This window comes from Tachyglossus aculeatus, chromosome 4 (assembly GCF_015852505.1).
Source record: "Tachyglossus aculeatus isolate mTacAcu1 chromosome 4, mTacAcu1.pri, whole genome shotgun sequence".
Taxonomy (NCBI): domain Eukaryota; kingdom Metazoa; phylum Chordata; class Mammalia; order Monotremata; family Tachyglossidae; genus Tachyglossus; species Tachyglossus aculeatus.
The window spans coordinates 134,211,371-134,237,308 of record NC_052069.1 but is presented as its reverse complement, the minus strand read 5'-3'; the positions used below and the strand labels follow the sequence as shown (position 1 = coordinate 134,237,308).

Below are 25,938 nucleotides of genomic sequence, written 5' to 3'. Positions count from 1 at the left end.
GGAGAGGCTTAGCATATCAGCATTACTATTAATAATCATCAATCATCAATCGTATTTATTGAGCGCTTACTATGTGCAGAGCACTGTACTAAGCACTTGGGAAGTCCAAGTTGGCAACATCTAGAGACAGTCCTGACCCAACGGTGGGCTCACAGTCTAGAAGGGGGAGACAGAGAACAAAACCAAACATACTAACAAAATAAAATAAATAGAACAGATATGTACAAGTAAAATAAATAGAGTGTACAAGTTGGCAACATATCATCATCAATCAATCGCATTTACTGAGCGCTTACTGTGTGCAGAGCACTGTCTCACAGCCTAAAAGGGGGAGACAGAGAACAGAACCAAACATACTAACAAAATAAAATAAATAGAACAGATATGGACAAGTAAAATAAATAAATAGAGTGTACAAGTTGGCAACATATCATCATCAATCGCATTTACTGAGCGCTTACTGTGTGCAGAGCACTGTCTCACAGCCTAAAAGGGGTAGACAGAGAACAGAACCAAACATACTAACAAAATAAAATAAATAGAACAGATATGTACAAGTAAAATAGAGTGTACAAGTTGGCAACATATCATCATCAATCGCATTTACTGAGCGCTTACTGTGTGCAGAGCACTGTATCACGGCCTAAAAGGGGGAGACAGAGAACAGAACCAAACATACTAACAAAATAAAATAAACAGAACAGATATGGACAAGTAAAATAAATAAATAGAGTGTACAAGTTGGCAACATATCATCATCAATCGCATTTACTGAGCGCTTACTGTGTCTCACAGCCTAAAAGGGGGAGACAGAGAACAGAACCAAAGGAATGAATGAATGAATGGATGCAGCCCCCTCTCCCGAACCCTCCGTGCGCATCTCCAACTTGGACTTCCCAAGCGCTCAGTACAGTGCCCTGCACACAGTAAGCGCTCCATACATACGATTGATTGATCGATTGATCGATCCCCGTCCCCGCCCGCCCTGAATCTGCCCCAAAGCCCCCTCCTCGACGCCGCCCGCCTTCCAAGGCCCACCTTGCGAGGGTCTCCGTGTCGCCGGGGCAGGGCGAAGATGGCATCTCGGGCCCCCACGTAGAGGGTCTGCGAGGGGACGTCGGCCGCCAGCACGCTGTAGTTGCCCACCCCGGGCCAAGAGAAGCGCGACACCCAGGGCTCCACCTCTACACAAAAAGGGAGGGAAGAACGGGCATCGGCGGGGGCACGCGGCCCTGCCACCGCTAACAGATGCGGCCTGGGAGCCGCCAGGTCCTGGGTTCGAGTGACACGGTGGAAAACCTTCAGACTTCTCTGGGCCTCAGTTCCCTCATCTGCAAAATGGGGATTAGGCCTGTGAGCCCCCCGTGGGCCAACCTGATCACCTTGCGACCTTCCCAGCGCTTCGCACGTAGAGCTTTTAGACTGGGAGCCCACTGTTGGGTAGGGACTGTCTCTAGATGTTGCCAGTTTGGACTTCCCAAGCGCTTAGTACAGTAAGCGCTCAATAAATACGACTGATGATGATGATAATGATGATAAATGCCATTATTAGTAGTAGTCCAGTGCTCTGCACACAGTAAGCGCTCGATAAATACGATTGAACGAATGAATGGAAGAGTGGCAGAGCGGGGACTAGAACCTGCTGTTGGGTAGGGACCGTCTCTGTCTGTTGCCGACTTGGACTTCCCAAGCGCTTAGTACAGTGCTCTGCACACAGTAAGCGCTCAGTAAATACGATTGAATGAATGAATGAATGTTTTGCTTTGTTGTCCGTCTCCCCCTTCTAGACTGGGAGCCCGCTGGTGGGTAGGGACCGTCTCTATCCGTTGCCAACTTGGACTTCCCAAGCGCTTAGTACAGTGCTCTGCACGCAGTAAGCGCTCAGTAAATACGATTGAATGAATGAATGAATGTTTTGCTTTGTTGTCCGTCTCCCCCTTCTAGACTGTGAGCCCACTGCTGGGTAGGGACCGTCTCTATCTGTTACCAACGTGGACTTCCCAAGCGCTTAGTACAGTGCTCTGCACACAGTCAGCGCTCGATAAATACGATTGACTGGAAAACGCACGGGCCTTGGGAGTCAGAGGACGAGGGCTCATTCATTCATTCAATCGCATTTATCGAGCACTTACTGTGTGCAGAGCGCTGGACTAAGCGCTTGGGAAGTCCAAGTCGGCACCAGATAGAGACGGTCTCTACCCAACATCATCATCATCAATCGTATTTATTGCGTGCTTACTGTGTGAAGAGCACTGTACTAAGCGCTTGGGAAGTACAAATTGGCAACATATAGAGATGGTTCCTACCCAACAGTGGGCTCACAGTCTAGAAGGGGGAGACAGAGAACAAAACAAACCACATTAACAAAATAAAATAAATAGAATAAATATGTACAAGTAAAATAGAGTAATAAATCCGTACAAACATCTAGACATATATACAGGGGCTGTGGGGAGGGGAAGGAGGTAAGGCGGGGGGGATGGGGAGAGAAAGGAGGGGGCTCAGTCTGGGAAGGCCTCATTCATTCCATCGCATTTATTGAGCGCTTACTGTGTGCAGAGCACTGTACTAAGCGCTTGGGAAGTAAGAGTTGGCAACATCTAGAGACGGTCCCTACCCAACAGCGGGCTCCCAGTCTAGAAGGGGGAGACGGACAACAAAGCAAAACATTCATTCATTCATTCAATCATATTTACTGAGTGCTTACTGTGTGCAGAGCACTGTACTAAGCGCTTGGGAAGTCCAAGTTGGCAACAGATAGAGACGGTCCCTACCCAACAGCGGGTTCTAGTCCCTGCTCTGCCACTCTTTCACTCATTCGTTCAATCATCATCATCAATCGTATTTATTGAGCGCTTACTATGTGCAGAGCACTGTACTAAGCGTTTGGGAAGTACAAGTTGGCAACATATAGAGACAGTCCCTACCCAACAGTGGGTTCACAGTCTAAAAGGGGGAGACAGAGAACAAAACCAAACATACTAACCAAATAAAATAAATAGAATAGATATGTACAAGTAAAATAGAGTAATAAATATGCACAAACATATATACATATTCAATCGTATTTATTGAGCACTTACTGTGTGCAGAGCACTGGACTAATAATAATAACGGCATTTATTAAGCGCTTACTATGTGCAAAGCACCGTTCTAGGCGCTGGGGAGGTTACAAGGTGATCAGGTTGTCCCACGGCGGGCTCACAGTCTTCATCCCCATTTGACAGATGAGGGAACTGAGGCCCAGAGAAGTTAAGCAGCTTAGAACAGCGCTTAGAACAGTGCTTTGCACATAGTAAGCGCTTAACAAATACCATCATTATTATTAAGCAGCGTGGCTCAGTGGAAAGAGCCCGGGCTTTGGAGTCAGAGGTCGTGGGTTCATGGGTTCAAATCCCGACTCCGCCACTTGGCAGCTGGGTGGCTCTGGGCAAGTCACCTTCTCTGTGCCTCAGTTCCCTCATCTGTAAAATGGGGATGAAGACTGGGAGCCCCACGTGGGACAACCCGATTACCTTGCATCTGCCCCAGCGCTTAGAACCGTGCTTGGCACGTAGTAAGCGCTTAATAAAAGTAGTTATTATTATTAGTCTAGTGCTCTGCACACAGTAAGCGCTCAATAAATACGATTGAACATGTATATATGTTTGTGCATATTTATTACTCTATTTATTTATTTATTTATTTTACTTGTGCATACCTATTCTATTTATTTTATTTTGTGTATTTTATTTATTATTTTCAGCGACTTGCCCAAAGTCACACAGCGGGCAATTGGCGGAGCCGGGATTTGAACCCATGACCTCTGACTCCAAAGCCCGTGTTCTTTTCCCCTGAGCCACGCTGCTTCTCTAACGCTGCTACTAAGCGCTTGGGAAGTCCAAGTTGGCAACATCTAGAGACGGTCCCTACCCAACAGCGGGCTCACGGTCTAGAAGGGGGAGACAGACAACAAAACAAAACAGATGAACAGGATAAAATAAATATAAATAGTAAATTCATTCATTCATTCAATCGTATTTATTGAGCGCTTCCTGTGTGCAGAGCACTGTACCAAGCGCTTGGGAAGTCCAAGTTGGCAACATATAGGGACGGTCCCTACCCAACAGCGGGCTCACGGTCTAGAAGGGGGAGACAGACAACAAAACAGATGAACAGGATAAAATAAATATAAATAGTAAATTCATTCATTCAATCGTATTTATTGAGCGCTTCCTGTGTGCAGAGCACTGTACCAAGCGCTTGGGAAGTCCAAGTTGGCAACATCTAGAGACGGTCCCTACCCAACAGCGGGCTCATGGTCTAGAAGGGGGAGACAGACAACAAAACAGATGAACAGGATAAAATAAATATAAATAGTAAATTCATTCATTCAATCATATTTATTGAGCGCTTCCTGTGTGCAGAGCACTGTACCAAGCGCTTGGGAAGTCCAAGTTGGCAATATATAGAGACAGTCCCTACCCAACAGTGGGCTCACGGTCTAGAAGGGGGAGACAGATAACAGAACAAAACAGATGAACAGAATAAAATAAATAGAATAAATATGTACAAGTAAAATAAATAAATAAGAGTAATAGCCACTCTGCTGTGTGACCCTGGGCAAGTCGCTTAACTTCGCTGTGCCTCAGTTGCCTCGTCTGTAAAATGGGGATTAAAAAGTGTGCGCCCCACGTCCTGCCTCTGGCCCGGAATGCCCTCCCTCCGCACATAATAATAATGATGGCATTTATTAAGCGCTTACTATGTGCAGGGCACTGTTCTAAGCGCTGGGGGACACACAAGGTGATCAAGTTGTCCCACATGGGGCTCACAGTCTTTATCCCCATTTTACAGATGAGGTAACTGAGGCCCAGGGAAGCCAAGTGACTTGCCCAAGGTCACACAGCAGACAGGTGGCGGAGCCTGGATTCGAACCCATGACCTCTGACTCCAAAGCCCGGGCTCTTTCCACTGAGCCACGCTGCTTCCGCACATGCGCCCAGCTAGCTCTCTTCCTCCCTTCAAAGCTTTACTGAGCGCTCACCTCCTCCAGGAGGCCTTCCCAGATTGAGCCCCCTTTTTTCTCTCCTCCTCCTCCTCCCCATCCACCCCACTCCCTCCCTCTGCTCTACCCCCCCGCCCCAAAGCACTTGAGTATATATGTACAGATTTATTAACCTATTCGCTTTATTAATGATGTGTATATATCTATAATCCTATTTATTTATTTATTTATTTATTTACTTATTTTACTTGTCCATATCTATTCTATTTATTTTATTTTGTTAGTATGTTGGGTTTTGTTCTCTGCCTCCCCCTTTTAGACTGGGAGCCCACTGGTGGGTAGGGACCGTCTCTATATGTTGCCAACTTGGACTTCCCAAGCGCTTAGTCCAGTGCTCTGCACACAGTAAGCGCTCAATAAATACGATTGATGATGATGATGATTTATTTTAATTGTACATATCTATTCTATTTATTTTATTTTGTTAGTATGTTCGGTTTTGTTCTCTGTCTCCCCTTTATAGACTGTGAGCCCGCTGTTGGGTAGGGACCGTCCCTATATGTTGCCAACTTGGACTTCCCAAGCGCTTAGTCCAGTGCTCTGCACACAGTAAGCGCTCAATAAATACGATTGATGATGATGATGATTTATTTTAATTGTACATATCTATTCTACTGATTTTATTTTGTTAGTATGTTATATTCTTCCAAGTACTCAGTACAGTGCTCTGCACACAGTAAGCGCTCAATAAAATATACAATATACAATAAAATATATGTATATATGCTTGTACATATTTATTACTCTATTTATTTATTTTACTTGTACATATCTATTCTATTTATTTTATTTTGCTAGTATGTTGGGTTTTGTTCTCTGCCTCCCCCTTTTAGACTGGGAGCCCACTGTTGGGTAGGGACCGTCTCTAGATGTTGCCAACTTGGACTTCCCAAGCGCTTAGTCCAGTGCTCTGCACACAGTAAGCGCTCAATAAATACGATTGATGATGATGATGATTTATTTTAATTGTAATTTTATTTTGTTAGTATGTTTGGTTTTGTTCTCTGTCTCCCCCTTTTAGACGGTGAGCCCACTGTTGGGTAGGGACTGTCTCTAGATGTTGCCAATTTGTACTTCCCAAGCACTTAGTACAGTGCTCTGCACATAGTAAGCGCTCAATAAATACGACTGATGATGATGATGATGATGATGATGATTTATACTGATGCTACTGATCATAATAATGATGGGATTTGTTAAGCGCTATGTGCAAAGCCCTGTTCTAAGCGCTGGGGGGGATACAAGGTGATCAGGTTCTGGGTTCTAGAGAAGCAGCGTAGCTCAGCAGAAAGAGCCCGGGCTTTGGAGTCAGAGGTCATGGGTTCAAATCCCATCTCCACCACTTGTCAGCTGGGTGACCTTGGGCAAGTCACTTCACTTCTCTGGGCCTCAGTTCCCTCATCTGGAAAATGGGGATGAAGACTGTGAGCCCCCCCGTGGGCCAGCCTGATCACCCTCTAACCTCCACAGCACTTAGAACAGTGCTTCGCACATAGTAAGCACTTAACAAATGCCATTATTATTATTATTATTAGACTGTGAGCCCACTGTTGGGTAGGGACCGTCTCTAGATATTGCCAACTTGTCCTTCCCAAGCGCTTAGTACAGTGCTCTGCACACAGTAAGCGCTCAATAAATACGATTGATCATGATTGAGCGCTTACAGCATGGCTCAGTGGATAGAGCCCGGGCTTTGGAGTTGGAGGTCGGGGGTTCGAATCCCAGCTCTGCCACATGTCAGCTGTGTGACCTTGGGCAAGTCACTTGACTTCTCTGAGCCTCAGTGACCTCATCTGTAAAATGGGGATGAAGACTGTGAGCCCCACGTGGGACAACCTGATCACCTTGTATCCCCTCCACTGCTTAGAACAGTGCTTTGCACATAGTAAGTGCTTAACAAATGCCATCATTATTATTATTATTATTACTGTGTGCAGAGCACTGTACTAAGCGCTTGGGAAGTCCAAGTTGCGAACATATAGAGACGGTCCCTACCCAACAGCGGGCTCACAGTCTAGAAGGGGGAGACAGACAACAAAACAAAACATGTGAACAGGTGTCAAGTCGTCAGAACAAATAGAATTAAAGCTAAATTCATTCATTCATTCAATCGTATTTATTGAGCGCTTACTGTGTGCAGAGCACTGTACTAAGCGTTTGGGAAGTCCAAGTTGGCAACATGTAGAGACGGTCCCTACCCAACAGCGGGCTCACGGTCTCGAAGGGGGAGACGGACAACAAAACAAAACATGTGGACAGGTGTCAAGTCGTTAGAACAAACAGAATTAAAGCTAAATTTATTCATTCATTCAATCGTATTTATTGAGCGCTTACTGTGTGCAGGAATCAATCAATCAATCAATTGTATTTATTGAGCACTTACTGTGTGCAGAGCACTGTACTAAGCGCTTGGGAAGTCCAAGTTGGCAACATATAGAGACGGCCCCTACCCAACAACGGGTTCACAGTCTAGAAGGGGGAGACGGACCACAAAACAAAACATGTGGACAGGTGTCAAGTCGTCAGAACAAATAGAATTAAAGCTAAATGCACATCATTAACAAAATAAATAGACTGGTAAATATGTACAAGTAAAATAAATAGAGTGATAAATCTGTATAAATATATATATAGGTGCTGTGGGGAGGGGAAGGAGGTAGGGCGGGGGGGATGGGGAGGAGGAGAGGAAAAAGGGGGCTCAATCTGGGAAGGCCTCCTGGAGGAGGTGGGCGCTCAGTAGGGCTTTGAAGGGAGGAAGAGAGCTAGTTTGGCGGATTTGAGGAGGGACGACATTCCGGGCCAGGGGAAGGGCGTGGGCCGGGGGTCGACGGCGGGACGGGCGAAAACGAGGCCCGGTGAGGTCACACAGCAGACAAGTGGCGGAGTCAGGATTAGAACCCACGACCCTCTGGCTCCCAAGCCCGGGCTCTATCCGCTAGACCTCACTATTTCTTAATAAGAATAATAATAATAATGATAGCATTTATTAAGCGCTTACTATGTGCAAAGCACTGTTCTAAGCGCAGGGGAGATTACAAGGGGATCAGGTTGTCCCACGGGGGGGCTCACAGTCTTCATCCCCATTTTCCAGATGAGGTCACTGAGGCCCAGAGAAGTGAAGGGACTTGCCCAAAGTCACCCAGCTGACAATTGGCGGAGCTGGGATTTGAACCCATGACCTCGGACTCCAAAGCCCGGGCTCTTTCCACTGAGCCACGCTGCTTCTCTGTCCTACTCTGTTCTCTTGTTCTACTGTCCCCTCCCAAGCGCTTATAACACCGCTCCGCACATAGGAAGCGCTCAATAAATACGACAGCGCTCAATAAATCATCATCATCATCAATCGTATTTATTGAGCGCTTACTATGTGCAGAGCGCTGGACTAAGCGCTTGGGAAGTACAAATTGGCAACATTTAGAGACAGTCCCTACCCAACAGCGGGCTCACAGTCTAAAAGGGGGAGACAGAGAACAAAACCAAACATACTAACAAAATAAAATAAATGAATGCGAAAGCGCTCAATAAGTACGACGGAAGGGATGGTTTCAAGCCCGGACACGCTGGACTCCGCTCCTCGGGCGAGGCAGGGTGAGGCGGGCAAAGTCCGGCCTTCCTCAACCAGGATCCAAAACCGTGACCCCACTGTTGGGGAGGGACCTAGATGTGGCCAACTTGGACTTCCCAAGCGCTTAGTACAGTCCTCTGCAATCAATCAATCAATCAATCGCATTTATTGAGCGCTCACTGTGTGCAGAGCACTGGACTAAGCGCTTGGGAAGTCCAAGTTGGCAACACATAGAGACGGTCCCTACCCGACAGCGGGCTCACGGTCTAAAAGGGGGAGACGGAGGACAAAACCAAACGTACTGACAAAATAAAATAAAATAAAAATAAAAATAAAATAACTAAAATAAAATAAATACAAAAAAAATAAAATAAAATAAAATAAAATAAATAAAAAATAAAATAGAATAAATAAATAAATAAAAAATAAAATAAAATAAAATAAAATAAAATAAAATAAAATAAAATAAAATAAAATAAAATACTGCACACAGTAAGCACTCAATAAATACCATTGAATGAATGTCTGAATGAAAGCTCCACGCTCCGGTCTTTCCTCGACTGGGAATGGGATTGGGCGGACGGGAAGGCTGCCCCGACACGCCCGACTCAAATCCTGCTTTTATTTCTGACCTACCCACCTACCTGGCACGGCCCACCAGTTTTTTTGTCCTCTTTTTTTAATGGCATTCGTTAATAATAATAATTACGGGATTTGTTAGGCCCTTACTTTGTGCCAGGAACCGTACTGAGCGCCGGGGTGGCCGCAATCCCTGTCCCACGTGGGGCTCAATCAATCAATCATATTTATTGAGCGCTTACTATGTGCAGAGCACTGTACTAAGCGCTTGGGAAGTACAAATTGGCAACATATAGAGACAGTCAATCAATCAATCAATCAATCGTATTTATTGAGCGCTTACTATGTGCAGAGCACTGTACTAAGCGCTTGGGAAGTACAAATTGGCAACATATAGAGACAGTCCCTACCCAACAGTGGGCTCACAGTCTAAAAGGCTCACAATCTCAGTCCCCATTTAACAGATGAGGGAACCGAGGCCCGGAGAAGTGAAGTGACTCGGCCAAGGTCACACAGCGGACAAGTGGCGGAGCAGGGATATAGGTTTGGTTTTGTTGTCGGTCTCCCCCTTCTAGACTGTGAGCCCGCTGTTGGGTCGGGACCGTCTCCATATGTTGCCAACTTGGACTTCCCAGGCGCTTAGTACAGTGCTCTACACACAGTAAGCGTTCAATAAATACGACTGAATGAAGTCCAGTGCTCTGCACACAGTAAGCGCTCAATAAATACGACTGAATGAAGTCCAGTGCTCTGCACACAGTAAGCGCTCAATAAATACGATTGAATGAATGAACCCATGACCTTCCGATTCCCAGGCCCGTGGTGCTTATCATCAATCGTATTTATTGAGCGCTTACTGTGTGCGGAGCACTGTACTAAGCGCTTGGGAAGTCCAAGTTGGCAACACATAGAGACAGTCCCTACCCAACAGTGGGCTCACGGTCTAAAAGATATTATGTGCCAAACACTGTACTAAGCCCTGGGGTAGATAAAAGCTCATCAGATCAGCTTTGCAAATAGTAAGCGCTTAATAAATGCCATTATTATTATTATTATTATTATTATTGGACCCAGTCCATTCCTACACAGTAAGCGCTCAATAAATACGATTGAATGAATGAATGAATGACTTTCCCACATGGGGCTCACAGTCTTCATACTCATCTTAAGCAGCGTGGCTCAGTGGCAAGAGCCCGGGCTTTGGAGTCAGAGGTCATGGGTTCAAATCCCGGCTCCGCCACTTGTCAGCTGTGTGACTTTGGGCAGGTCCCTTCACTTCTCTGGGCCTCAGTTCCCTCATCTGTAAAATGGGGATGAAGCCTGTGAGCCTCCCGTGGGACAACCTGATCGCCTTGTAACCTCCCCAGCGCTCAGAATGGTGCTTTGCACATAGTAAGCGCTTAATAGATGCCATCATTATTATTATTATTATTTTACAGATGAGGTAACTGAGGTCCAGAGAAGTGAAGTGGCTTGCCCAAGGCCACACAACAGATATATGGCGGAGCCGGGATTAGAACCCGGGTCCTTCTGATTCCCAGGCCCGGGCTCTATCCGCTAGACCTCACTATTTCTTGCTGATTACTACTACTGCTAATAATAATGGTACTTGTTAAGTGCTTATTATGTGAACAGCACTGTTTTAATTACTACTAATAATAATGGTACTTGTTAAGCGCCTACTATGTGAAAAGCACTGTTCTAAGCGCTTGGGAGACACAGCTAATCAGGATGGGCCCAATTCCCTGTCCCACATGGGGCTCACAGTCTTCATCCCCACTTTCCAGATGGGGGAACCGAGTCACAGAGAAGGCAAGTGGTGGAGGCAGGATTAGAACCCAGGTCCTTCTGATTCCCAGGCCCGGGCTCTATCTGCTAGACCTCACTATTTCTCGCTGATTACTACTGCTACTAATAATAATGGTACTTGTTAAGCGCCTACTATGTGAAAAGCACTGTTCTAAGCGCTTGGGAGGCACAGCTAATCAGGATGGACCCAATTCCCTGTCCCACATGGGGCTCACAGTCTTCATCCCCACTTTCTGGATGAGGGAACTGAGTCACCGAGAAGGCAAGTGGTGGAGGCAGGATTAGAACCCGGGTCCTTTCGATTCCCAGGCCCGGGCTCTATCCACTAGACCTCACTATTTCTCGTTGATTACTACTACTAATAATAATAATGGTACTTGTTAAGCACCTACTATGTGAAAAGCACTGTTCTAAGCGCTTGGGAGACACAGCTAATCAGGATGGACCCAATTCCCTGTCCCACATGGGGCTCACAGTCTTCATCCCCACTTTCCGGATGAGGGAACTGAGTCACAGAGAAGGCAAGTGGTGGAGGCAGGATTAGAACCCAGGTCCTTCTGATTAGAGAAGCAGCGTGGCTCAGTGGAAAGAGCCCGGGCTTTGGAGTCAGAGGTCATGGATTCAAATCCCGGCTCCACCACAAGTCTGCTGTGTGGCCTTGGGCAAGTCACTTAACTTCTCTGAGCCTCAGTTCCCTCATCTGTAAAAATGGGGATTAAGACTGTGAGCCCCACGTGGGACAACTTGATCACACTGTATTCCCCCCCAGCACTTAGAACAGTGCTTTGCACATAGTAAGTGCTTAACAAATGCCATTATTATTATTATTATTATTATTCCCAGGCCCGGGCTCTATCCGCTAGACCTCACTATTTCTCGTTGATTACTACTAATAATAATAATAATGGTACTTGTTAAGCGCTTATTATGTGAAAAGCACTGTTCTAAGCGCTTGGGAGACACAGCTAATCAGGATGGACCCAATTCCCTGTCCCACATGGGGCTCACAGTCTTAATCCCACTTTCCAGATGAGGGAACTGAGTCACCGAGAAGGCAAGTGGTGGAGGCAGGATTAGAACCCGGGTCCTTTCGATTCCCAGGCCCGGGCTCTATCCACTAGACCTCACTATTTCTCGTTGATTACTACTAATAATAATAATAATGGTACTTGTTAAGCGCCTACTATGTGAAAAGCACTGTTCTAAGCGCTTGGGAGACACAGCTAATCAGGTTGGACCCAATTCCCTGTCCCACATGGGGCTCACAGTCTTCATCCCCACTTTCCGGATGAGGGAACTGAGTCACAGAGAAGGCAAGTGGTGGAGGCAGAATTAGAACCCAGGTCCTTCTGACGCTCAGGCCCAGGGCTCTATCCGCTAGACCTCACTATTTCTCGCTGATTATCATCAATCGTATTTATTGAGCGCTTACTATGTGCAGAGCACTGTACTAACCGCTTGACCTCATTATTATTACTACTACTAAGTAATTAAGTAATAATTTTTAAGCGCTTACTATGTGAAAAGCACTGTTCTAAGCGCTTGGGAGACACAGCTAATCAGGATGGACCCAATTCCCTGTCTCACATGGGGCTCACAGTCTTCATCCCCACTTTCCGGATGAGGGAACTGAGTCACAGAGAAGGCAAGTGGTGGAGGCAGGATTAAGAACCCAGGTCTTTCTGATGCCCAGGCCCGGGCTCTATCCACTAGACCTCACTATTTCTCGCTGATTACTACTACTACTACTAATAACGGTACCTGTTAAGCGCCTACTATGTGAAAAGCACTGTCCTAAGCACTTGGGAGACACAGCTAATCAGGTTGGACCCAATTCCCTGTCCCACATGGGGCTCACAGTCTTCATCCCCACTTTCCGGATGAGGGAACTGAGTCACAGAGAAGGCAAGTGGTGGAGGCAGGATTAGAACCCAGGTCCTTCTGATGCCCAGGCCCGGGCTCTATCCACTAGACCTCACTATTCTTCGTTGATTACTACTACTACTAGTAATAATGGTACTTGTTAAGCGCCTACTATGTGAAAAGCACTGTCCTAAGCACTTGGGAGACACAGCTAATCAGGTTGGACCCAATTCCCTGTCCCACATGGGGCTCACAGTCTTCATCCCCACTTTCCGGATGAGGGAACTGAGTCACAGAGAAGGCAAGTGGTGGAGGCAGGATTAGAACCCAGGTCCTTCTGATGCCCAGGCCCGGGCTCTATCCACTAGACCTCACTATTTCTCGTTGATTACTACTACTAATAATAATAATGGTACTTGTTAAGCGCTTATTATGTGAAAAGCACTGTTCTAACTACTACTACTAATAATGGTACTTGTTAAGCGCCTATTATGTGAAAAGCACTGTTCTAAGCGCTTGGGAGACACAGCTAATCAGGATGGACCCAATTCCCTGTCCCACATGGGGCCCACAGTCTTCATCCCCACTTTCCGGATGAGGGAACTGAGTCACAGAGAAGGCAAGTGGTGGAGGCAGGATTAGAACCCAGGTCCTTCTGATTCTCAGGCCCGGGCTCTATCTGCTAGACCTCACTATTTCTCGCTGATTATCATCAATCGTATTTATTGAGCGCTTACTATGTGCAGAGCACTGTACTAACCACTTGACCTCATTATTATTACTACTACTAAGTAATTAAGTAATAATTTTTAAGCGCTTACTATGTGAAAAGCACTGTTCTAAGCGCTTGGGAGACACAGCTAATCAGGATGGACCCAATTCCCTGTCCCACATGGGGCTCACAGTCTTCATCCCCACTTTCCAGATGAGGGAACTGAGTCACAGAGAAGGCAAGCGGTGGAGGCAGGATTAGAACCCGGGTCCTTCTGACACCCAGGCCCGGGCTCTAAACATTAGAGCACGCTGTTTCTCGTTTCAATTCCAGTTAGGGACGGGGAACATATTGAGCAACTACTACATGTCCTCTCCCCAGCACTTAGTATGGAGAAGCAGCACGGCTCAATCAATCAATCAATCGTATTTATTGAGCGCTTACTGTGTGCAGAGCACTGTACTAAGCGCTTGGGAAGTACAAGTTGGCTCAGTGCAAAGAGCGCGGGCTCTGGAGTCGGAGGTCATGGGTTCAAATCCCGGCTCCGCGCCAACTGTCAGCTGGGTGACTTTGGGCCAGTCACTTCACTTCTCTGGGCCTCAGTTCCCTCATCTGTAAAATGGGGATGAAGACTGTGAGCCCCCCGTGGGACAACCTGATCACCCCGTAACATCCCCAGCGCTTAGACCAGTGCTTCGCACATAGTAAGCGCTTAATAAATGCCAGCGTTATTAAAATGGGGATGAAGACTGTGAGTCCCTCGTGGGACAACCTGATCACCCTGTAACCTCACCAGCGCTTAGAGCAGTGCTTCGCACATAGTAAGCGCTTAATAAATGCCAGCGTTATTAAAATGGGGATGAAGACTGTGAGCCCCCCGTGGGACAACCTGATCACCCTGTAACCTCCCCAGCGCTTAGAGCAGTGCTTCGCACATAGTAAGCGCTTAATAAATGCCAGTGTTATTAAAATGGGGATGAAGACTGTGAGCCCCCCGTGGGACAACCTGATCACCCTGTAATAATAATAATAATAATAATAATAATAACGATGGCATTTATTAAGCGCTTACTATGTGCCAAGCACTGTTCTAAGCGCTGGGGAGGTTACAAGGTGATGAAGTTGTCCCTCGGGGGGCTCCCAGTCTTCATCCCCATTTTCCAGACGAGGGGACTGAGGCCCAGAGAAGTGAAGCGACTTGCCCAAAGTCACACAGCTGACAATTGGAGGAGCCGGCATTCGAACCCATGAACTCTGACTCCAAAGCCCGGGCTCTGTGTGCAGAGCACTATACTAAGCGCTTGGGAAGTTCAAGTTGGCTCATTGGAAAGGGCGCGGGCTCTGGAGTCGGAGGTCATGGGTTCAAATCCCGGCTCCGCCAACTGTCAGCTGGGTGATTTTGGGCAAGTCACTTCACTTCTCTGGGCCTCAGTGACCACATCTGTCATCATCATCATCATCAATCGTATTTATTGAGCGCTTACTATGTGCAGAGCACTGTACTAAGCGCTTGGGAAGTACAAATTGGCAACATATAGAGACAGTCCCTACCCAACAGTGGGCTCACAGTCTAAAAGACTAAATCCCCATTTTCCAGATGAGGGAACTGAGGCCCAGAGAAGTGAAGCGACTTGCCCAAAGTCGCAACAGCTGACAATGGGCGGAGCCGGGATTCGAACCCATGACCTCGGACTCCAAAGCCCGGGCTCTTTCCACTCAGCCACGCTGCTCCCCTGGAACCTTTGCTGTAACCTCCCCAGCGCTTAGAACAGTGCTTGGCACATAGTAAGCGCTTAATAAATGCCATCATCATGATTATTCCACCCAGCTCAATAAATGCGGCCGATCCTCCGGGCCTCAGCTCTGTAAAATGGGGATTAGGGCGGTGGGCCCTGGATGGGACGCGGCCTGTAACCGCCCCAGTGCTTAGTACAGTGCCTGGCACATAGTAAGCGCTTAACAATCTCCATAAAAAAAACCCAACTATCTTGTAGTCCAGCTTTTGGCATCCATCCTACACCCCGCAACCACTGAGCCCCTTCCTTCCTCTCCACCCCCCCCCCATCTTACCTCCTTCCCTTCCCCACAGCACCTGTATATATGTTTGTATATATTTATTACTCTATTTATTGATTTATTCTACTTTACATATCTATTCTATTAATTTTATTTTGTTAGTATGTTTGGTTTTGTTCTCTGTCTCCCCCTTTTAGACTGTGAGCCCACTGTTGGGTAGGGACTGTCTCTATAGGTTGCCAATTTGTACTTCCCAAGCGCTTAGTACAGTGCTCTGCACACACTAAGCGCTCAATAAATACGATTGATTGATTGATTGATGACCCCCCTCTCCATCCCCCCCATCTTTCCTCCTTCCCTTCCCCACAGCACCTGTATATATGTATATATGTCTGTACATATTTATTACTCTATTTATTGATTTATTTTACTTGTCCATATCTATTCTATTTATTTTATTTTGTTAGTATGTTTGGTTTTGTTCTCTGTCTCCCCCTTTTAGACTGTGAGCCCACTATTGTGCAGGGACGGTCTCTATATGTTGCCATCTTGTACTTCCCAAGCGCTTAGTACAGTGCTCTGCACACACTAAGCGCTCAACAAATACGATTGATTGATTGATGACACCCCTCTCCATCCCCCCGTCTGTCCCCCTCTCCATCCCCCCATCTTTCCTCCTTCCCTTCCCCACAACACCTGTATATATGTATACATGTATGTACATATTTATTACTCTATTTTGATTTATTTTACTTGTACATATCTATTCTATTTATTTTATTTTGTTAGTATGTTCGGTTTTGTTGTCTGTCTCCCCCTTCTAATAATAATAATAATAATATTGGCATTTGTTAAGCGCTTACTATGTGCAGAGCACTGTTCTAGACTGTGAGCCCGCTGTCGGGTAGGGACCGTCTCTATATGTTGCCAATTTGTACTTCCCAAGCGCTTAGTACAGTGCTCTGCACATAGTAAGCGCTCAATAAATATGATTGATTGATTGATTGATTCTCTGTCTCCCCCTTCTAGACTGTGAGCCCGCTGTTGGGTAGGGACTGTCTCTATATGTTGCCAATTTGTACTTCCCAAGCGCTTAGTACAGTGCTCTGCACATAGTAAGCGCTCAATAAATACGATTGATTGATTGACTGATTGATTGATTCTCTGTCTCCCCCTTCTAGACTGTGAGCCCACTGCTGGGTAGGGACTGTCTCTATATGTTGCCAATTTGTACTTCCCAAGCGCTTAGTCCAGTGCTCTGCACACAGTAAGCGCTCAATAAATACTTTTGATGATGATGATGATGTCTCCTCCTTCTAGCCTGTGAGCCCACTGTTGGGTAGGGACCGTCTCTAGATGTTGCCAACTTGGACTTCCCAAGCGCTTAGTACAGTGCTCTGCACACAGTAAGCGCTCAATAAATACGATTGATTGATTGATTGATTGATTGATATTCACCCACCCGTTGAGTCCACTAGCCCTGCTCTCCCACGCAACAAGCCAACTGGCCGGCGGCTACCAGTGGTCAATCTTGCATCCTTACTAGCCGCCCTCCCCCCCCCCCCGCCGTGACACCTAGAGGAGCAGCGTGGCTCTGTGGAAAGAGCCCGGGCTTTGGAGTCAGAGGTCCTGGGTTCGAATCCCGACTCTGCCAATTCGCTGTGGGACTTTGGGCAAGCCGCTTCACTTCTCTGGGCCTCAGTGACCTCATCTGTCAAATGGGGATGAAGACTGGGAGCCCCCCGTGGGGCAACCTGATCACCCTGTATCCCTCTCCAGCGCTTAGAACAGTGCTTGGCACATAGTAAGCGCTTAACAAATGCCAGCGTTATTATTATCATTACAACCTGGTCACCTTGTAACCTCCCCAGCGCTTAGAACAGTGCTTGGCACATAGTAAGCGCTTAACAAATGCCATCATTATTATTATTATTATTGCAACCTGGTCACCTTGTAACCTCCCCAGAGCTTAGAACAGTGCTTGGCACATAGTAAGCGCTTAACAAATGCCATCATTATTATTATTATTACAACCTGGTCACCTTGTAACCTCCCCAGCGCTTAGAACAGTGCTTGGCACATAGTAAGCGCTTAACAAATGCCATTATTATTATTATTATTATTACAACCTGGTCACCTTGTAATCTCCCCAGCGCTTAGAACAGTGCTTGGCACATCATCATCATCATCAATCGCATTTATTGAGCGCTTACTATGTGCAGAGCACTGTACTAAGCGCTTGGGAAGTACAAGTTGGCAACACCTAGAGACGGTCCCTACCCAACAGTGGGCTCACAGTCTAGAAGGGGGAGACAGAGAACAAAACCAAACATACTAACAAAATAAAATAAATACAATAGATATGGACAAGTAAAATAAATAAATAGAGTAATAAATATGTACAAACATATATACATATATACAGTATACAGTATATATAGTAAGCGCTTAATAAATGCCATCATTATTATTATTAGCGGTCACCTCCAGTGATCTCCCCCTTTGTCTCCCCCTTTTAGACTGTGAGCCCACTGTTGGGTAGGGACTGTCTCTATGTGTTGCCAGTTGGTACTTCCCAAGTGCTTAGTACAGTGCTCTGCACATAGTAAGCGCTCAATACGATTGATTGATTGATTGATTGATCTCAAATCCGACTGAGGGCAAAGAAGAGACGGCTCAGAGCCCACCTGGCCCCCGGGAAAACTCAATCAATCAATCAATCAATCGCATTTATTGAGTGCTTACTGTGTGCAGTGCACTGTACTAAGCGCTTGGCAACATACAGACCTGTATATATGTACATATGTTTGTACATATTTATTACTCTATTTATTTATTTATTTTACTTGTCCATATCTATTCTATTCATTTTATTTTGTTAGTATGTTTGGTTTTGTTCTCTGCCTCCCCCTTTTAGACTGTGAGCCCACTGCTGGGTAGGGACCGTCTCTAGATGTTGCCAACTTGGACTTCCCAAGCGCTTAGTACAGTGCTCTGCACATAGTAAGCGCTCAATAAATACGATTGATTGATTGATTGATTGATACAGAGACAGTCCCTACCCAACAGTGGGCTCCCAGTCTAAAAGGGGGAGACGGAGGACAAAACCAAACATACTAACAAAATAAAATCAATAGAATAGATATCATCGATCATCAGTCGTATTTATTGAGTGCTTAGATATGTACAAGAAAAAATAAATAAATAGCATAATAAATATGTACAAACATATGTACAAACCTGTATATATGTTTGTACATATTTTTTACTCTATTTATTTATTTATTTTATTTGTACATATCTATTCTATTTATTTTATTTTGTTAGTATGTTGGGTTTTGTTCTCTGTCTCCCCCTTTTAGACTGTGAGCCCACTGTTGGGACTGTCTCTATATGTTGCCAATTTGTACTTCCCAAGCGCTTAGTACAGTGCTCTGCACACAGTAAGCGCTCAATAAATACAATTGATGATGATGATATATATATACATATATACAGGTGCTGTGGGGAAGGGAAGGAGGTAAGATGGGGGGGATGGAGAAGGGGGACGAGGCCACACCAGAGAAGCAGCGTGGCTCAGTGGAAAGAGCCCGGGCTTGGGAGTCAGAGGTCACGGGTTCGAATCCCGACACCGCCACTTATTCATTCAGTCGTATTTATTGAGCGCTTACTGTGCGCAGGGCACTGTGCGTGACTTTGGGCCAGTCTCTCTGTGCCTCATCTGGAAAATGGGGATTAAGACTGCGAGCCCCACGTGGGACAACCTGATTACCTTGTATCCCCCCTCCCCGGAGCGCTTAGAACAGTGCTTGGCACATAGTAAGCGCTTAACAAATACCATCATCATCATCATCAATATCACCAAATCAATCAAATCGCTGGCTACTCAAGACTGTCAGCTCATTGTGGCCAACAGGCCCGCACCAGGCTGAAGGTCTAATCCATCCATCACTAGTACTTACTGAGCGCTTCCCACATGCACAGCACTGCACTAAGCGCTCCCAATAAGCCCGCAAAAGGCTTACGGTCCAATCAACCCATCCGTGACATTTGCTGAGCGCTCCTCGCGTGCAAAGCACTGCACTAAGCGCTCCCAACAATCCCACAACAGGCTTATGGTCTGGCCAATCCATCACTGGTATTTACTGAGCGCTCCTCGCGTGCACAGCACTGCACTAAGCACTCCCAACAGGCCCGCAACAGGCTTACGGTCCAGTCAATCCATCACCAGTATTTACTGAGCGCTCCCCGTGTGCACAACACTGCAGTAAGCACTCCCAACAGGCCCGCAACAGGATGACGGTCCAATCAATCCATCTGTGACATTTGCTGAGCGCTCCTCGCGTGCAGAGCACTGCACTAAGCGCTCCCAACAAGCCGGCAACAGGCTTACGGTGTAGTCAATCCATCAGTGACATTTACTGAGTGCTTCCCACGTGCACAACACTGCACTAAGCGCTCCCAACCGGCCCGCAACAGCCTTACAGTCCAGTCAATCCATCCCTAGTACTTACTGAGCACTCCTCGCGTGCACAACCCTACACTAAGCGCTCCCAACCGGCCCGCAACAGGCTTACGGTCCAGTCAATCCATCCCTAGTATTTACTGAGCGCTCCCCACGTGCACAACACTGCACTAAGCGCTCCCAACCGGCCCGCAACAGGCTTACGGTTCAGTCAATCCATCCCTACTATTTACTGAGCGCTCCCCACGTGCACAACACTACACTAAGCGCTCCCAACCGGCCCGCAACAGGCTTACGGTCCAATCAATCCATCACTGCTATATACTGAGCGCTTCCAACATGCACAAAGCACTGCACTGGGCGCTCCCAACCGGCCCGCAACAGGCTTACGGTCCAGTCAATCCATCCCTAGCATTTACTGGGCGCTCCCCACGTGCACAACACTGCACTAAGCGCTCCCAACCGGCCCGCAACAGGCTTACGGTCCAGTCAATCCATCCCTACTATTTACTGAGCGCTCCCCACGTGCACAACACTGCACTAAGCGCTCCCAACCGGCCCGCAACAGGCTTACGGTCCAGTCAATCCATCCCTAGCATTTACTGGGCGCTCCCCACGTGCACAACACTGCACTAAGCGCTCCCAACCGGCCCGCAACAGCCTTATGGTCCAATCAATCCATCTGTGATATTTGCTGAGCACTCCCCGCGTGCACAACCCTACACTAAGCGCTCCCAACCGGCCCGCAACAGGCTTACGGTCCAGTCAATCCATCCCTAGTATTTACTGGGCGCTCCCCACGTGCACAACACTGCACTAAGCGCTCCCAACCGGCCCGCAACAGGCTTACGGTCCAGTCAATCCATCACTGGTATTTCTTGGGCGTGGTCCCGGTGCAGCACACTGCACTAAGCGCCCTGCGGCCGCACTGCGGGAGCGGGGGCCCGGGCGGGGCCTTACCGGGCAGGGGCAGGCGGGTCCGGGGCGGGCGGGCGGGCCGGGCTCCGGCCCCCAGGCCCCCGAGGAAGAGGAGGAAGAGGAGGAGGAGGAGGAGGAGGAGGAAGAGGAGGACCACCGGGGGTCGGGTCCCCATGGCAACCGCCGCTCCCGCTTCGCCCCTCGGCAACGGTCCGCTCGGCCGCAGCGCACGGCACCGCCCCGGGAGACCACGCCCCCGCAGGTGCCGCCCGGCTCCGCCCCCCAGGCCCGGCGGCCAATCACCGGGGAGGAGCCGCGGGAGGCCACGCCCCTTCTGAGGAGCTGGCTCCGCCCCCCAGCCCGACGGCCAATCGCGGGGGAGGGGCGTCGGGAGGCCACGCCCTCTGGAAGGGCTGGCTCCGCCCCCCAGCCCGTCGGCCTATCACAGGGGAGGAGCCGGTGGAGGCCACGCCCCTCGGGTGGGGCTGGTCCCGCCCACCAGCCCGAAGGCCAATCGCGGGGGCGGGGCGTCGGGAGGCCACGCCCTCCTCAGGTGACACCCCCCCCCGGCCCGGCGGCCAATCACCGGGGAGGAGCCGCGGGAGGCCTCGCCCATCTGGAGGGGCTGGCTCCGCCCACCAGCCCGACGGCCAATCCCAGAGGATGGGACTCAGGAGGCCACGCCCTCTGGAAGGGCTGGCTCCGCCCACCAGCCTGACGGCCAATCACAGGGGAGGGGACTCAGGAGGCCACGCCCCCGCAGGTGCCGCCCGGCTCCGCCCCTCCCGGCCCGGCGGCCAATCACCGGGGAGGAGCCGCGGGAGGCCACGCCCCTCGGGTGGGGCTGGCCCCGCCCACCAGTCCGACGGCCAAACACAGGGGAGGAGCCGCGGGAGGCCACGCCCCTACTGAGGAGCTGGCTCCGCCCACCAGCCCGACGGGCAATCCCAGAGGATGGGACTCAGGAGGCTACGCCCTCTGGAAGGGCTGGCTCCGCCCCCCAGCCCGACGGACAATCACAGGGGAGGAGCCGCGGGAGGCCACGCCCCTCCGGTGGGGCCGGCTCCGCCCCCCAGCCCGACGGCCAATCGCGGGGGAGGGGCGTCGGGAGGCCACGCCCTCTGGAAGGGCTGGCTCCGCCCCCCAGCCCGTCGGCCTATCACAGGGGAGGAGCCGGTGGAGGCCACGCCCCTCGGGTGGGGCTGGTCCCGCCCACCAGCCCGACGGCCAATCGCAGGGGCGGGGCGTCGGGAGGCCACGCCCTCCTCAGGTGACACCCCCCCCGGCCCGGCGGCCAATCACCGGGGAGGAGCCGCGGGAGGCCTCGCCCATCTGGAGGGGCTGGCTCCGCCCACCAGCCCGACGGCCAATCCCAGAGGATGGGACTCAGGAGGCCACGCCCTCTGGAAGGGCTGGCTCCGCCCACCAGCCTGACGGCCAATCACAGGGGAGGGGACTGAGGAGGCCACGCCCCCGCAGGTGCCGCCCGGCTCCGCCCCTCCCGGCCCGGCGGCCAATCACCGGGGAGGAGCCGCGGGAGGCCACGCCCCTCGGGTGGGGCTGGCCCCGCCCACCAGTCCGACGGCCAAACACAGGGGAGGAGCCGCGGGAGGCCACGCCCCTACTGAGGAGCTGGCTCCGCCCACCAGCCCGACGGGCAATCCCAGAGGATGGGACTCAGGAGGCTACGCCCTCTGGAAGGGCTGGCTCCGCCCCCCAGCCCGACGGACAATCACAGGGGAGGAGCCGCGGGAGGCCACGCCCCTCCGGTGGGGCCGGCTCCGCCCCCGAGCCCGACGGCCAATCGCGGGGGAGGGGCGTCGGGAGGCCACGCCCTCTGGAAGGGCTGGCTCCGCCCCCCAGCCCGTCGGCCTATCACAGGGGAGGAGCCGGTGGAGGTCACGCCCCTCGGGTGGGGCTGGTCCCGCCCACCAGCCCGACGGCCAATCGCAGGGGCGGGGCGTCGGGAGGCCACGCCCTCCTCAGGTGACACCCCCCCCCCCCGGCCCGGCGGCCAATCACCGGGGAGGAGCCGCGGGAGGCCTCGCCCATCTGGAGGGGCTGGCTCCGCCCACCAGCCCGACGGCCAATCCCAGAGGATGGGACTCAGGAGGCCACGCCCTCTGGAAGGGCTGGCTCCGCCCACCAGCCTGACGGCCAATCACAGAGGAGGGGACTCAGGAGGCCACGCCCCCGCAGGTGCCGCCCGGCTCCGCCCCTCCCGGCCCGGCGGCCAATCACCGGGGAGGAGCCGCGGGAGGCCACGCCCCTCCGGAAGGGCTGGCCCCGCCCCCCAGCCCGACGGCCAATCGCGGGGGAGGGGCGTCGGGAGGCCACGCCCTCCGCAGGTGACGCCCGGCTCCGCCCCCCCGCCCGGCGGCCAATCACAGGGGAGGAGCCACGGGAGGCCACGCCCCTCGGGTGGGGCTGGCCCCGCCCACCAGTCCGACGGCCAAACACAGGGGAGGAGCCGCGGGAGGCCACGCCCCTACTGAGGAGCTGGCTCCGCCCACCAGCCCGACGGGCAATCCCAGAGGATGGGACTCAGGAGGCCACGCCCTCTGGAAGGGCTGGCTCCGCCCCCCAGCCCGACGGACAATCACGGGGAGGAGCCGCGGGAGGCCACGCCCCTCCGGTGGGGCTGGCTCCTCCCACCAGCCCGACGGCCAATCCCGGAGGATGGGACTCAGGAGGCCACGCCCTCTGGATGGGGTTGGCCCCGCCCCCAGCCCGACGGCCAATCACGGGGAGGGGCGTCGGGAGGCCACGCCCTCCGCAGGTGACGCCCGGCTCCGCCCCCCCGGCCCGGCGGCCAATCGCCGGGGAGGAGCCGCGGGAGGCCACGCCCCTACGGAGGGACTGGCTCCGCCCCCAAGGCCGGGGACAATCACGGGGGAGGGGCGTCGGGAGGCCACGCCCATATGGAAGGGCTGGCTCCGCCCCCCGGCCCGGCGGCCAACCACGGGAGGGGCCGCGGGAGGCCACGCCCCTCTGGTGGGGCATGCCCCGCCCATCAACCCCACGGCCAATCACAGGGGAGGGGCATCGGGAGGCCACGCCCATCTGGAAGGGCTGGCCCCGCCCTCCAGCCAGACGGCCAGTCACGGGGCGGGGCATCGGGAGGCCACGCCCTCTGCAAGTGCCGTTCGGCCCCGCCCCCCCGGCTCGGCGGCCAATCACCGGGGAGGAGCCGGGGGAGGCCACGCCCATCTGGAGGGGCTGGCTCCGCCCACCAGCCCGACGGCCAATCACGGGGCGGCATCTGGAGGCCGCGCCCCTATTGAGGGGCTGGCCCCACCCATCAACCCGACGGCCAATCACAGAGAAGGGGAGAGAGCTAGGGAGGCCACGCCCCTATGGAGGGATGGCTCCGCCCCCCAGCGCGGGGACAATCACAGGGGAGGAGCATCGGGAGGCCACGCCCCTCCGGAGGGGCCGGCTCCGCCCACCAGCCCGACGGCCAATCACAGAGGATGGAACTCAGGAGGCCACGCCCTCTGGAAGGGATGGCTCCGCCCACCAGCCCGGCGGCCAATCACGGGGGAGAAGCCGCTGGAGGCCACGCCCACCGCAGGTGCCGCCCAGCTCCGCCCCCTGGCCCGAAGGCCAACCACAGAGGAGGGGGCTCGGGAGGCCACGCCCCCTCAGGTACATCCAGGCTCCGCCCCCCGGCCCGGCGGCCAATCACAGAAGAGCGAAGGAGCCTAAAGAGGCCACGCCCTTCAGGTGAAGGTCGGCTCCGCCCCCCAGCCCGGCGGCCAATCATAGCAAAGGGGTGGAGCCTCTGAAGGCCACGCCCCTCGGGGAGTGGCTGGCTCCGCCCCCAGACCGGCGGCCAATCACAGAACAGGCGGGGGAGACTAGAGGCCACGCCCACCGCAGGTGCCGCCCGGCTCCGCCCCCCGTCCCGTTGGCCAATCGCCGGGGAGGGGAGGAGCCTCCGGAAGCCACGCCCCCAGGTAGGGGATGGCTCCGCCCCCGGCCTGACAGCCAATCATAGAGGGGCGGGGCCTCGGCGGGCCACGCCCCCGCAGGTATACGCCTGCGGCCAATCACGGGGGGAGGAGACTCGGGAGGCCACGCCCCCTCGAGTAGAGGCCGGCTCCGCCCCCAGTCAGACGACCAATCACAGATGAGGGGAGGAGACTAGGGAGGCCACGCCCCCTCAGGTAACGGCCGGCTCCACCCTCACACCGGCGGCCAATCACAGATGAGGTGGAGGAGCCTCTGGAAGCCACGCCCATGCGGGTAGCTGCCGGCTCCGCCCCCCAGCCCGGCGGCCAATCACTGGGGAGTGGGAGGGGCTTCGGCAGGCCACGCCCCCCGCAGCCGAAGCTGGCGCACACCCCCAGCCCGTCGGCCAATCACAGTGGCGGGGGAGGAGCCTAGGAAGCCACGCCCCCTTCAGGTGCCAGCCGGCTCCGCCCCCAGCAGCGACCAATCACAGAGGAGGGGAGGAGCTTCGTGAAGTCACGCCCCCGTGGGTAGAGGCCAGACACACGCCCTCCCCGTTCAGCGGCCAATAATTATAATGATAATAACAATAGTATTTGTTAAGCGCTTACTATGTGCCACCCCAGCGCTTAAACTAGTGCTTGGCAAATAGTAAGCCCTCGGCAGCCAATCACAGGGCGGGGCCGCGCTGGGTCTGGGACACGCCCACCAAGCTGGGGGCCAATCACAGCGGTGCAGGGAGGGGAAGGAACCTCAGGCAGGCCAGCCTCTGGCCACGCCCCTCGCAGCCCGACGGCCAATCACAGGGCGCGGCCGCGCTGGGTCTAGGACACGCCCACCAGGCCGGCGGCCAATCACAGCGGTGAAGGGAGGGGGAGGAGCCTCAGGCTCCGCCCAGCGCCGGTAGCGCCAGGACACGCCCTTCATCCCGACAGCCAATCACAGGACGGCGCCGCGCTGATTAGGACACGCCCCCTCCGTCCGGCAGCCAATCACAGGGCGCGGCCGCC

General features: G+C 52.1%; 2 protein-coding genes across 2 annotated transcripts in view; one reads left to right on the top strand and one right to left on the bottom strand.

Annotated features, from left to right (window-relative positions):
- Positions 1-21,590, bottom strand: part of SEMA4F (ssemaphorin 4F) — a 93,193-nt gene extending 71,603 nt beyond the window's left edge. Inside the window, exons 1-4 of the mRNA XM_038745727.1 lie at positions 21,474-21,590; positions 21,132-21,316; positions 20,986-21,011; positions 1,039-1,184 (exon numbers count right to left, since the gene is read on the bottom strand). Coding sequence (XP_038601655.1) covers positions 1,039-1,184; positions 20,986-21,011; positions 21,132-21,316; positions 21,474-21,590 — 474 coding nt within the window. The remainder of the gene's footprint in view (positions 1-1,038; positions 1,185-20,985; positions 21,012-21,131; positions 21,317-21,473) is intronic.
- A 47-nt stretch (positions 21,591-21,637) lies between these two features.
- Positions 21,638-25,363, top strand: LOC119927200 (basic proline-rich protein-like). The gene is made up of 7 exons (XM_038745725.1): positions 21,638-21,737; positions 22,422-22,743; positions 22,838-22,923; positions 23,142-23,322; positions 23,365-24,622; positions 24,802-25,087; positions 25,185-25,363. The coding sequence occupies exons 1-7, from the start codon at positions 21,638-21,640 to the stop codon at positions 25,361-25,363; spliced, it is 2,412 nt and encodes an 803-aa protein (XP_038601653.1).
- The last annotated feature ends 575 nt before the right edge of the window (positions 25,364-25,938 follow it).